We start from the raw sequence: 12,901 nt of genomic DNA on the forward strand, positions 1-12,901 counted from the left end.
CGATCGCAACGAAAATTGGTACACACATTGCCTATGATGTAATATAAAGTACCACGATGTTAAATTTAAAAAAAAATTATCATTTATGCTAAATTATGCTAATTTATGCATGATGATGCATGAAATCAGACAATTTGGTATAAATCACTAAATAAATCTCAAAATGGGTGCATTTTTTGTGTAAATATTCTTTTTAGTGTCCTGAGCAAATATAAGAGAAAAAAATTATGCCATCAGAAAAAATTTCTTAAGTATTTTATTGTTTTTTGAATTTCTTATGTATTTCTTTGTTTTTTCAACTTTATGTTTTTCATTGTTTTTTCAATGAAACTTGTTCGCGACATTGTTCCGAACAAGGAAACATGTTATTAATTGATTTGAATTAATAAAACCCCAAAATAATCATGCTTTTATGAAATTTGCCTGTAAGCACAGTTTGCATTGAAATTGTACACAAATTCACGTTTTTGAGCAATTTTTGGTGTGACATGCACGTACATATTTATGCGCAACTTCGGAATCGCGCACCTGGGCATCGCAAATTTGGTGTCAAAAGATGCAGGAGACTCGAAAGAAAAAAGTCATGAAACGTCGCAGCGATAGCTTTTCGCGTTAGCGATACATCGCGCGGAACGTCGGGGGGGGGGGGGGGGGGGGCCTCGAAGGCCCCCCCTTCCTCCCCCCCCCCCCCCCCCCCCCCCCGGCCTCGTTAGGGTTAATGGAAATTCAGTGGGGGAGGGGGGATTCTTTTAATGGCTGTATATGGCAGGTGGTCGCTGTAGACAGGTGGCCTCTAAGGCAGGTTTGACATGTATTTTATGCTGGTCTCGCTGTGTATCCATTTTTGAACAGGCATGAGGAAGGTGTGATCAGGAAAGCCTACTTCAGACTGGCCCAGAAATACCATCCAGACAAGAACCCTGAGGGCAGGGTAAGTTCATGTCTCAAGCTCCTGCTATCCACGAATATCGCTTTCAGTTGATGTGTGTTAGTGTTTCTCTCAGAAGTAGCTGTTCTCACTATAATATTCTATGTTTTGTGAAGAGCAGCTGCCGTAATTTACAATAAATCTGGTAGGGTTTAGAGGGGCCTTTGAAATTCAGTAGGTTTCAGTGGAAGAATGTTCCCCTCAGCATTTCTAGAGCTTGCCTCATCCTGGCCCTACCTCTCTGGTACCAAATTATGCATGCAAGATACCCGTTAAAATTTGTTGTAAATGAGGGTCATTATGATTATCCTGCCTTAATTTTTATAACAAGGAGCTGATTACTTGAGCTCTCTAAACAGAACATTGATAGGTTTCAACTGGAGATGACTCCTGTTTTCTGAAACGGTGATGACGGAGGTGTGGTTGTTGTCGTGCAAAAGCCTGATAAGTTGAGTTTATGTGTAGATACATGCTCAGATTCAACTGCTCAGAAGGAATATCTTCCAAGCTCTTCATTAGGCCAAAAAAAAAAAAATTGTTGCATTGGCGTAACCCGCCCGACCCTAAAAATTCCGCCGACCCCATGTTTTTTTATTATTTTTTTTTGCTATCGATATCAAATATCTTGTTGATTGCGATCGCGATCGCACAAACCCGGAAGTGGAAACGGCTCTGGGGATATCGGATGTATTATGTACGAGGGAGAGATCTAGCGCCTCGCATAAGCCTTCCTTGATCAGTACGTCATCTGTTTCCAACACGGACACGTACTCTAACAAGATTTATTCAGTGTATACGTAGCATTCAGACTGCGATGTATTGTGCACAGTTTTGCCATAGGTTTCTTGTGTGGAGAACTTACACGAATCTGTATATGTGGGACTGTAATAGAGATCGCCGTGTGCGATGAAAAGATCGTACATATGGGTCAATTTGCATCTATCTTATCTAAGTCAAAATAGTAAAATATGAAGTGAAAACATTCAGGATAGGGATTTCAACATCTTTAAATTCTGTGAAGGGGTATAATTCCAGTAATATCGGCCTCATAAATGATTTGTAGAATAGATGAACACAGCACATTCGGTGCAGCAGTTGTAACTGTTTACTGAGCTGAGCACGAGTTTTACACGTAAAATGCAGGTAGCAAAAAAAAAAAAAAAATCCGCCCGACCGACCCTATTGGAAAAATCTCATGTTACGCCAATGCAACAATTTTTTTTTTTTGGCCTTAATGCCTCTTCAAGAAGGATGCCCTAGTTTTGTTTGAGACTTTGTACCAAAAATGTAAGAATAGAAGAAGATAACTATATCTTATCTCATGTGTCTCTGCTTTGTCCAGGACATGTTTGAGCTGGTCAACAAGGCTTATGAGTTCCTGTGCAGCAAGTCCTCCCGTCTGACAGAGGGCCCCAACCCAGAGAATATAGTCCTCATCCTCAGGGCGCAGAGCATTCTCTTTGAGCGCTACAAGGAAGGTAAGACCTCATTGATGCGGTTGCCATGGTAACAGATGTACCATTGTTTTTGCCTGGGTGCAGCTTTGCTGTGCTATAGTATAAACCAAGTATGAAGACTGCGATGTGTCTTCTCTTTCAGCTGCCCATTTGGAAGACTGTTCATGATTAGATTTTTTGTTTGTTTGTGTGAAAATAGGAAGAAAAAAAAACAAACAAACAAACGTAAGAATGGAAGCATGGTGGATTGATTGCTTTGTTTCAACCAGTTAAACCTGCGCAGTAACAGGCTTGTATTCATGTGCAGGAGGATTCGGGGTATGCATGAGATTAATATGTGGACTGTTGATGTGCTTATTCATTTTTTATGATTAAATATTTGTTGGTTAAATCAGCTCATGTTGTGCTACGTTTTTCCTTGGACAAATTGTTTGTGTTCAGTGCCAATAGAATTCTAACATAGTGGTCATGGGAGGGGTAACTTGTGATATTTGTCACCACCCAAAAACAGGTGCCCTTGATCACCTCTGTCTTGAGACAAGTTGATATATGTAGTTGCACCCTCTCTCCCTGCTTGCACCCCCTCTGCTGCAGTTCTGGAGCCCTACAAGTACGCCGGCTACCCCATGCTGATCAAGACCATCCAGATGGAGACGCACGATGATGCCCTCTTTTCCAAGTCCGCCCCGCTCCTCTCGGCCGCCAGCGAGCTCGCCTTCCACACCGTCAACTGCTCGGCGCTGAATGCGGAGGAGCTGAGGAGAGAACAGGGCATCGAGGTGAGTCGTTCTCGCCCTGGATGCCAGGAGTTGGTCTCTGCCCAGGGGTTGCTGTCTCCCCAGGGGCTGGTGTTTACAGCAGACTTAATCTGTTTCTTGTCAGCTGGTTGTGCAGATGTAAATAAATGAAGACAAAATCTCATTTTGATGTGATTTGACTTTTTAAAAAACATTTTTAAACCCTCTCATTTGTTCAGATTGTTAAAGCATGTGCTGGTTCTGTAATTGTCTCCCCATTTTTGGGGGTGTGAAGTGTCTGTTCGTAAAGCTACAGTAAAAGTGATGCTTTGTAATTACTGACAAAATGGATTCAGTTTATTTTGAAATATTTGCATGCCTCTGTCAGTGTGTCAACATTGGGTATACGAAGTTTGATTAGTGTGGCAAATAGAAGTTGATGTGCTTTTCTTCTATTTTTTTTTTTCAATACGTGGTTGGCTAATCATATTGTTGTCACTGTCTTGGATTTAACTTTTGAAGAAGTTAAGTTATGTTTACATTAGAGTTTAACACCTTTGGTAGACGTGGTGTAAAAGACAATTTGTGTGTGAATTGCACTGTAGACACATAAATACTTCATGATGCCAAACTTACTAAGGGAATTTATTTCTCCTTCCAACCCATAGGCCCTGCAAGACGCCTTGATGCGGTGTGTAGCCGTGCTCAGCGCATCCAGCAATCCGGATGACATGGGCGTCCAGGTGAGTGTCTGGAATGCAATTATTTGGTTTGTCACTTCTTACTCTTTTGATCAAGGAACAAATAAACTAAATTGAAATTTCGGGTTCCATCACGAGTGACCAAGTGCCAGTCTCATATGTTTTGTATTGAATTTATAGAATATGCATATATTTCTTTCATTTCAGTATTATCTTTCTCATTCACGGGCTCACATATGAATATTATCTACATCTTTATCCCTTTGTTTGGCTTCCAAACAACAGGTGTGTATCTATGTCATCAAGTGCTACGCGGTGGCGGCCCAGTTTGAGGGATGCAGGGACCGCATCACGGAGATCCCAGCCATCATCAAAGATCTGTGCAGGACGCTCTATTACAAGGTGAGGCAGTTTTGGCGGATAGATGGATGGAAAAGTAGAAAGATGGAAGGATATGAAAATGAATATAGTTATCGAGATTGACAGATGGGCAGGTAACTGGATAGTTGATAAATTGATAGACAGATAGATAGAAGATAAGCTGGTAAGTGGATAGAAAGATAGATACGTGGATACATGTACATGTTTACCTTTTGTACATACATACATTTGTACAGCTGGTACATATGTATATATTTATATATATACACAAAGAAATGCATAATGCATGCACACATACATACCTGTTTGATGTTGACCGGATGACATCTGAATTGTATGAGGTGCACAAAATACCAGCAGAGAATAATGTCAATTAATATATCAAAGGTAATCTATGGACCGACAAAATTTGACAGACCTTTTTGCCCAAACTGTCCTGTGTATGTCAATATTTCAGTGCACGTAGTATGTACATACATATGTGTGTACAGAAGCTGTGTATTGATGCCACCTCCACATATTCATCAAGGAGGTACCACAAACTAAAAACATTTGTGGCATTAAACTTTTGCAAATTTGAGCCGTTGGCCTTTCTTGCAGCATGTAACTTGTTTTGGAGATTGCCAATTGGCATTTAATGCCTTGTGTAGACAAAAACTTTTGTGTGCATATTACTTTTGTGAGTCTTGGCTCCTCGCAAAAATTCACTTTAGTTTAATGCACACAAACATTTCTGGTTTTACAGTAAATGTGAGCTTTTTTTCTTTCTGTGTGTGCTTTTGGTCAGAACCTGCAAATCCTGTGCTCAGTGTCGGCCGAGTGCGTGAGTGCCTTCGCCGTGGACAAGTACCTCCAGGATCACCTCCAGCAGGCCGGGGTTCTCTGGCACCTCCTCCTCTACCTCTTCCAGTACGACTTCACCCTTGATGAGAGTGGGGTGGAGGCCAGCGAGGGGTCCAACCAACAGGTGGGGGCCAAGTCTTCTTTCATCTATCTCCATCTGTGATCACTTGCTGGATGTGCTGTATACATGTACTGTATACACCATCTATTTCAAGGTGTTATTATTGACGGGAATTTTGCAATTTTATTCGTGAATTTTAAAGCTTGTGAAAATAACAACTCTGTTCCTGATGTACATGTGACATACAGGCATAAATTTCTGTGTCGCGAAATCTTCAGGAAGGCCTGATTTGTGAAAAATTTGACTCACTAGATATATGCCGTGTGCAGTTTTTAGCAAGTCTCATTTTTTATGTGCCATTACTTTTGGACAATTTCACGAGTGGTTGAATCTGTGATTGTGTAGTATAGTGCCGCAGTCGACAGAGAAATCAAGAAATGTGCGTATTGAATTTACACGATTGATGCGGCAAACTGTGTTTCATGCCAATTATTCTTGTACTGTGTACTACATACCAGTAAGTGTATGTGTATTCGTCACATTCATGTTGGTATCGGAGGTAATAGTTTCTTGTATTATTAAATTTGGGACCAGCACCCGACTCGTGGAAATAAAAGCCAGGCGAAATATGTGGATATACTGTATTCCATACCCATTTCTTGCCTATTGATAATGTTAGGACCAGAAGAGAATTAATGTTCTCATCTGCTCATGTATTCATGACTTAAACATACAACAGTAAGCTTGTGATAAGTTCTAACAGAAATGAAATGAAATGAAATACTGCATCATGACTTCTGGAGTTTTGTTTGATGAAATCTGTTAAGTCAATAGAATCTCGGCTCTCAAGCTTGGCTGAATCTTGCTAGTTTTTCTTCGTACATTGGTAAGGCTGACCGCAAATTCTCTTATTTCACGTCAATCCATCCATCCATCCCTCACAGCAAGTGGCAAACACTCTGGCCAGGCTCTGCTTCACCGCCTTGGCCAGGATAGCCGGCTACCAGGAGGGCGACAAGGCCACGCCTGAAAACCCCGCCATTCGCAAGTCCCTCAATGCCCTGCTCACTCCGTACATTGCCAGCCAGCTTAGCTCTGAAAACCCAAACCAGGTAATCTATAGCATCCTTGGGAACTTGGAACTAAGTCCATTCTTAACCTGTTGAGGACGGGCTGATTTCGTTATAACATATATTTCCCATAGACACCTGCCCAAGTGTACTCAGGATCAGAAACTCATCTTCAACTGGTTAATTTGAGGGTCCATTTGTAGCATCAAATCACCATTACTGTTCACTGATGTTCCTGCAAAATTTTCTAAATGAGGGCTGAATATCAAATAATTTGCAAGCTTGTTGTAGAGACAACCATCTGCTGTATTGTAAATGAGATCATTACCACACGTAATTGTTTTGTATATTGAGGTGTAGGTATTTTTGTTTCCAGGTAACATTAACATACTTTGTATTGACATATCCTTTTTTGATTTAGCATATGCTTAGCAGTAAGTGCTATTTTTAGACCTTTGGCAACCTACTGTTCATTGTACGTGTTACAAAGAAAATGATGATGATATTGTTGATACTAGAGTGTCAGATCAAAGTTATTCACTGCAAGCAAGTTTCAGCGATGGAAATGTGGTATTTTTGTTGTCTAGTTGAATACAATAAAGATATTGACCACGACTATGGTGTCCCTGAACACTTGCTTATTACACACTAGGTGTTGAGATATAAATTATAGATAAAAGATGATGTTGCTGGGTATTGATTGCTGGTAGGTGTGGTTGCTAGGAGATGATAATGAGCCTGTCATCTATGCTTGTTTCTCCTACCAGGTGTTGAAGATGCTGAACAGTAACACAGAGAATCCCTACCTCCTGTGGGACAATGCCACCAGGATTGAACTGGTAGAGTTCGCCAAGGAACAACAGGCCAGCATGATAAGATCGGTAAGAAGTCATCATTTCTTGATAAAAGTGGCGTATTTGTCCGTACATATTGTTTAGGCAAATAGACTCACCTCTTTATTGTCTGTTGTAAAGCAAGTTGAGATCATGGTAAAGACAGTAATAAGTTCCTTTTGATTGTCAATCTTTCTTTCTATCCTAAGAATCATATTTGTTGTAGTCTGATATTGAGACTTTCAGGAATAGGAATATTTTTTTTTGGAAGTTTTAGTGATGAGTCACAGAACATAAAATTCTCAAACAGAAATAATAAGTTATATTTTGTTCTCATCTCATTAAATTGCCTCCTATCGACATAAATAAATACCAGTTATTCAGTGTCTGAGGAATGGCAATAATAACATATCATGGGCATACATATTCGAATGGGATACAGACACACAACCTCCTGATTACTGGATAGGCGTCATATCCACCAGACTACTGAGCTTCCGCCCAACAGCCAGCGATGGCCCCAATCCCCTACAGCAATGGAAGCTGCATATTTATTGATCAAATCAATCATTCTTGCAGCCAGACATGTTTAATTGCAACTAATTAACAGCATGTACCCCACCCCTCAGCATAGATTAACGCTGATTATTCACTGTCTGAGGAAAAGCCATGTGAAACCAAAAAAAGGTCTTGTTCAGACATTATCAATGAAAAGAAAAACAAAACCACTTGATGTAACAATAATTGATTTGAATATGTAAATATATTTTTGTTGTTGTTACTACTTTATGGTTGCAGGGCGAGTGTGATCCTCAGTTTGGAGCCGACTTCACCTTCACCTCGCACTCCAAGGAACTCATCGTCGGCGACATTTTCGTCAGAATCTACAACGACATGCCAACATTCCCTCTCCATGTAATGAATCTCTTGTTTGACCTTTTTTCATTCAAAACTAGGTTCTTTTTGTCACTCTGAAAGTGAAAAGAGCAAAGTGGATGTGCATTTTGTGGAGTTACAAGTACAGCAGTGTAATTTCTGCAAAATTGTCAGTCTAGGTTGCTGTACTGTTCATTTTCCAATGTTTTTGTTCAGATATTGAGCAGAAATAGATTCATCAGTTATAAAAGTGCGATTTTCTAATTGTACCTAATGTCATCTAGGAGCATACATGCCTCCTAAAGGTGCCTAATTGGTCTAAGCTTTTTTCTATAAAAAGATTACAATGTTTGGTATGAGTTTAGATACATAGTATGAAGATGAATTAAGCTGTGTATGGAACACAATAACTATCAATGCCAAATTCTATTCCACTCACAGTAGTTTGTTAAGATCAGAGGCACTGATCGGAAGCTAAAGCATGAGCATCAATGTTGCTGAGAAAAAAAAGTGTGATTTGTGCAGTACTCAAAGGTTTCCCAGTTGTCAAAAGAGGGCGCTATCCATCATTCCTCCCCCTTTTCAATATCTCTCTCTCTCTCTTCCAACCCCCTACAGGATGCCAAAGGCTTTACCAATGCACTCCTAGATTTCCTGGGCTCCCAGGCCCAGTACCTCCACTCCCTCATGGCACTGACCGCCAAGGAGGTGGACACCAGCCAGTCCAGCCAGCAGGCCACGCGGCTCAAGCACTGCGAGATGGCCCTGGACGCCCTGGCCAAGGTCATCAAGAACAACCCAGGCACCGAGATCCAGTGCAACGGTCACTACAAACTCCTCTTCTCCCTCCTCCGGCTGACCGGTGCCACACAGCTGCAGCTTCTTGCCCTTGAGGTATATGGGCCTCTTCAGATACAGACATTTTCTAATGACAGCAACTTACATGTAACTGTGACAGTGATGGATGTTACCATAGCAACAGTTTATCATCTTGAGGATTTTTGCCTGTTGCCATGACAACAAAGTTATTACTAAAAATTGGATATGATGTAACAGGGCCCATAGTATGGAAACCACCCAACCTAATTTGTCCTTTCACAATAAGACCAGCCACTGTAAGCTGTCTCCTGGATTCATTGCTACTGTAGTCACGGTAAAACCAATTGAAGGTGAATTCCTCCTGTGGCATTGCTTGCTCATCTTTACACCAAGGCAGCAAGGCAGCAAGGCAGCATTTCTGTTTCGTTTGTGCAACACAGCAGTGAGAAACGAGATATTTCTTCAAACAACACTTCTAAATCAAATTTATATATCTCCCTGCTGGATAGTCGCGAAATGTGAGGGTGTTTGTGTGTGTGTGTGTTTGTGTGTTTTGTTTTTGACCCCGCAGAACGAGTTCGAGCAGGGGACTATGAAACGGGCTCCGTATGTGTGTGTGTCCGTGTGTCCTTGTGTCCGTGTGTGCGTCCATGTGTGATCAAAATCTTCAATTTGCTACTTCTCTGTCATGTATGAGCCAATTTTGATTCTTTTTGCTTTATATGATAGCACTACATGGGAGCTTTGAAACTTGTACACAGAATTTCAGTTGTGACCTTTGACCTTTGACCTATATTGTACATTTTGCTACAAAATGCTACTCCTTCGCCATTTCTAACCCGATTTTGATTCCGTTTGCTTTTATATGATGGCACCAGGTGAGGGCTTCAAAACTTCTACACACAATTTTGACCTTTAACCTCTTTGACCTCTTTGACCTTTGACTGTGATTTTTTACCTATATTGTACATTTTGCTACAAAATGCTACTCCTTCGCCATTTCTAACCCGATTTCGATTCCGTTCGCTTTATGTGATGGCACTAGGTGAGGACTTCAAAACTCCTACACAGAATTTTAACCTTTGACTTCTTTGACCTTGATTTTTTACCTGTATTGTACATTTTGCTACAAAATGCTACTCCTTCGCCATTTCTAACCCGATTTCGATTCCGTTTGCTTTTATATGATGGCACCAGGTGAGGGCTTCAAAACTTCTACAAACAATTTCGACCTTTAACCTCTTTGACCTCTTTGACCTTTGACTGTGATTTTTTACCTATATTGTACATTTTGCTACAAAATGCTACTCCTTCGCCATTTCTAACCCGATTTCGATTCCGTTCGCTTTATGTGATGGCACTAGGTGAGGACTTCAAAACTCCTACACAGAATTTTAACCTTTGACTTCTTTGACCTTGATTTTTGACCTGTATTGTACATTTTGCTACAAAATGCTACTCCTTCGCCATTTCTAACCCGATTTCGATTCTGTTTGCTTTATGTGATGGCACTAGGTGAGGGCTTCAAAACTTCTACACAGAATTTTGACCTTTGACTTCTTTGACCTTTGACCTTGATTTTGACCCATATTGTACATTGGCTACAAAATGCTACTCCGCCATTTCTAACCCGATTTCGATTCCGTTTGCTTTATGTGATGACACTAGGTGAGGGCTTCAAAACTACTACACAGAATTTTGACCTTTGACTTCTTTGGCCTTTGACCTTGATTTTGACCTGTATTGTACATTTTGCTACAAAATGCTACTCCTTCGCCATTTCTAACCCGTTTTCGATTCCGTTTGCTTTATGTGATGGCACTAAATGAGGGCTTCAAAACTTCTACACAGAACTTTGACCTTTGACCTTGATTTTTGACCTACATTTTATTGGACATTGGCTACAAAATGCTACTCCTTCGCCATTTCTAACCCAATTTCGATTCCGTTTGCTTTATGTGATGGCACTAGGTGAGGGCTTCAAAACTTCTACGCAGAATTTTGACCTTTGACTTCTTTGACCTTTGACCTTGACTTTTGACCTGTATAGTACATATTGCTACTTACGGCGGGGACATATATTACGCACCGCGTAATTTCTACTTTTCCTTGTTGTTTTTGGTTTGTGTTCAACAATCTTGATTTCAGATTTGTGTTACATCTTTCAGGAGCAAGCATTCTTATGCCAGACTTGCTTTATAATTTTCTACATCTTTTCCCTGTATTGCAAGGTCATCCGCAATGTGACCGGAAACCAAGACTGTGTCACAAATATTGGAGAGTCTGGTGTCGTTGGGTACATCCTCCTCACTCTACACTCTCTTCCCTCAGGTGAGCTATAAGAGAAGGGAGACGGGATATACAAAGTTAAAATTGTATACTGCATATGCCAAATATTTTGCAAGGTTTTTATTTTCGTGAATTTCGTAAGTCAGGTGCTATTCACGAAATTAAAGACACACGAAAATTATGACTTTCATCCCGATATAAATGTTACGCACACGTATACATATCTCCATTCATTACAGTATTCCATGATTGCGAATTTAACCACTCACGAAATCGTCGGGAAGTCCTAATTTGCAAAAATTTAAACTCGCAAAATATATGGCATATACAGAACATTAATGAATGGCTATAAGTCTGTAAGACGTTGTTTTATATTGCCTGAGCTTTGAAAAAACATATTCAGTTGGTCCAGCACAAAATATTGTTACAGAAAGCTTTCATTTGTTGGGGAAAGTATATATCACAACAAAATTAAGCTTCAAGGAATCCTAGCCAGTCGAATATAAAGGTTGGTTGAAGCTGAATTTAGTTGTGATACAAATATGTTCTTTGTAGGGCAATATCATTAAATGTAGACCTAACCTGCATTCAGCTTATGTTATGATTGGTAAGTATCTCGCTGGGTAGAAAGAGCGAGCAGGACGCACCACATCCTCTGTTACTGCTGAGGAGAAGACTTGTGGTTAAATCTGTCGGCAATATTTTTGTATTCTACCCTATGTTCACAAGAACCTTGACATTTTGAATGTGTTCATGCACTCATCATGATCACTGTTTGTCATAGTTATAGACCATAGAATCTTTTTTTTTTTTCATCGTACGGTTTTATTGCCATTGGTGGCCTGCAGAAACTTAATTCAGAGCCTCTTCAGAATATCAACGATGTCGACATCTGAAGACCAAAAGAAATCAGTACACAATTTTCAGCCAGATCTGCAGACCAAATCATATCATTTCGTAGGATGGTTCCATGTATTGCACTCTGTTTTCTTGGAAACCTCTTCAAGTCAATGTTATATTTTTTACTGCCCAGGGTGCTTGTCAGTACTGGAGACGCTATTTGCATTGGTCTCCCACACCAAGGTCGTCAAGGAGATCGTCTCCAAGGGTGAGTGCACATCTATTCATGGCCTTTGTTAAAGCTTAAACATAGTTCTAAGAAGGGCTCAGAATCCATCATCCACCATTTGGAATTTGCTTGCAATATATCGAAAAAGAGTCTACCTAGTGACTTGTCCGGCTGATGCCATCAGCCAAGATAAAGAGTTTTTTTGGAGTATTTTAAGATCATTAGTGAGAGATAATTTTGATCATTAGTGTTGAAATATACTGATATCATATATCTTTTCCTCATTATTCCAATTTGCCAGTTAGCCTACACAAGGGCATTTGCTTTTACTCATTCCCTCCCTCACAGAAACATTTGTCTTGCATGCTAGTTTTAGTGACGTCCTGCCTACGTTGATATGTAAATTTTGCCATTTGTGTTGTAAATGTATCTCACTATCTGTTGCTAATTGATGAGTTACTAAACAAAATGGAAAAAATACTCTGCAAGGCATCTTTACATGTAATACTCAATGGTCATCCCCTTACTGACCGTTGCTCTGTTTTGCTCCTTATCTCTTCCCGATGCCCCGCTAATGACACCAGGAGGGCTGATCTACCTGCTCGACCTCTTCTGCAACTCCACCAACCCCACCGTGCGGGAGAAGACGGCCGAGCTGCTGGCCAAGATGCAGTCCGACAAGCTGGTGGGCCCCCGCATCCGAATTCTCTGCATCAAGTTCCTCCCGGCCGCTTTCATGGACGCCATGCGGGACAGCTCAGAGGCCAGCGTGCACATGTTTGAGAGTGAGTCAAACGGCTGGTTGTGTCGAGTTTATTACCTCTGCCCAGGGAGGAG

The 12,901-nt window shown here is 40.7% G+C and overlaps 1 protein-coding gene across 1 annotated transcript in view; it reads left to right on the top strand.

Moving 5' to 3' along the window:
* The window catches only part of LOC139741831 (dnaJ homolog subfamily C member 13-like), a 59,478-nt gene that overhangs the window by 38,851 nt on the left and 7,726 nt on the right, over positions 1-12,901 (top strand). The window contains exons 33-45 of the mRNA XM_071652412.1: positions 853-931; positions 2,271-2,406; positions 2,980-3,164; positions 3,791-3,865; positions 4,109-4,225; positions 4,992-5,171; positions 6,053-6,220; positions 6,946-7,059; positions 7,810-7,926; positions 8,506-8,781; positions 10,938-11,037; positions 12,029-12,103; positions 12,649-12,849. Coding sequence (XP_071508513.1) covers positions 853-931; positions 2,271-2,406; positions 2,980-3,164; positions 3,791-3,865; positions 4,109-4,225; positions 4,992-5,171; positions 6,053-6,220; positions 6,946-7,059; positions 7,810-7,926; positions 8,506-8,781; positions 10,938-11,037; positions 12,029-12,103; positions 12,649-12,849 — 1,823 coding nt within the window. The remainder of the gene's footprint in view (positions 1-852; positions 932-2,270; positions 2,407-2,979; positions 3,165-3,790; positions 3,866-4,108; positions 4,226-4,991; positions 5,172-6,052; positions 6,221-6,945; positions 7,060-7,809; positions 7,927-8,505; positions 8,782-10,937; positions 11,038-12,028; positions 12,104-12,648; positions 12,850-12,901) is intronic.

Source organism: Diadema antillarum, unplaced genomic scaffold (genome assembly GCF_040938485.1).
Source record: "Diadema antillarum isolate AM-2024a unplaced genomic scaffold, OU_Dant_1.0 seq00000956_RagTag, whole genome shotgun sequence".
Classification (NCBI taxonomy): Eukaryota; Metazoa; Echinodermata; class Echinoidea; order Diadematoida; family Diadematidae; genus Diadema; species Diadema antillarum.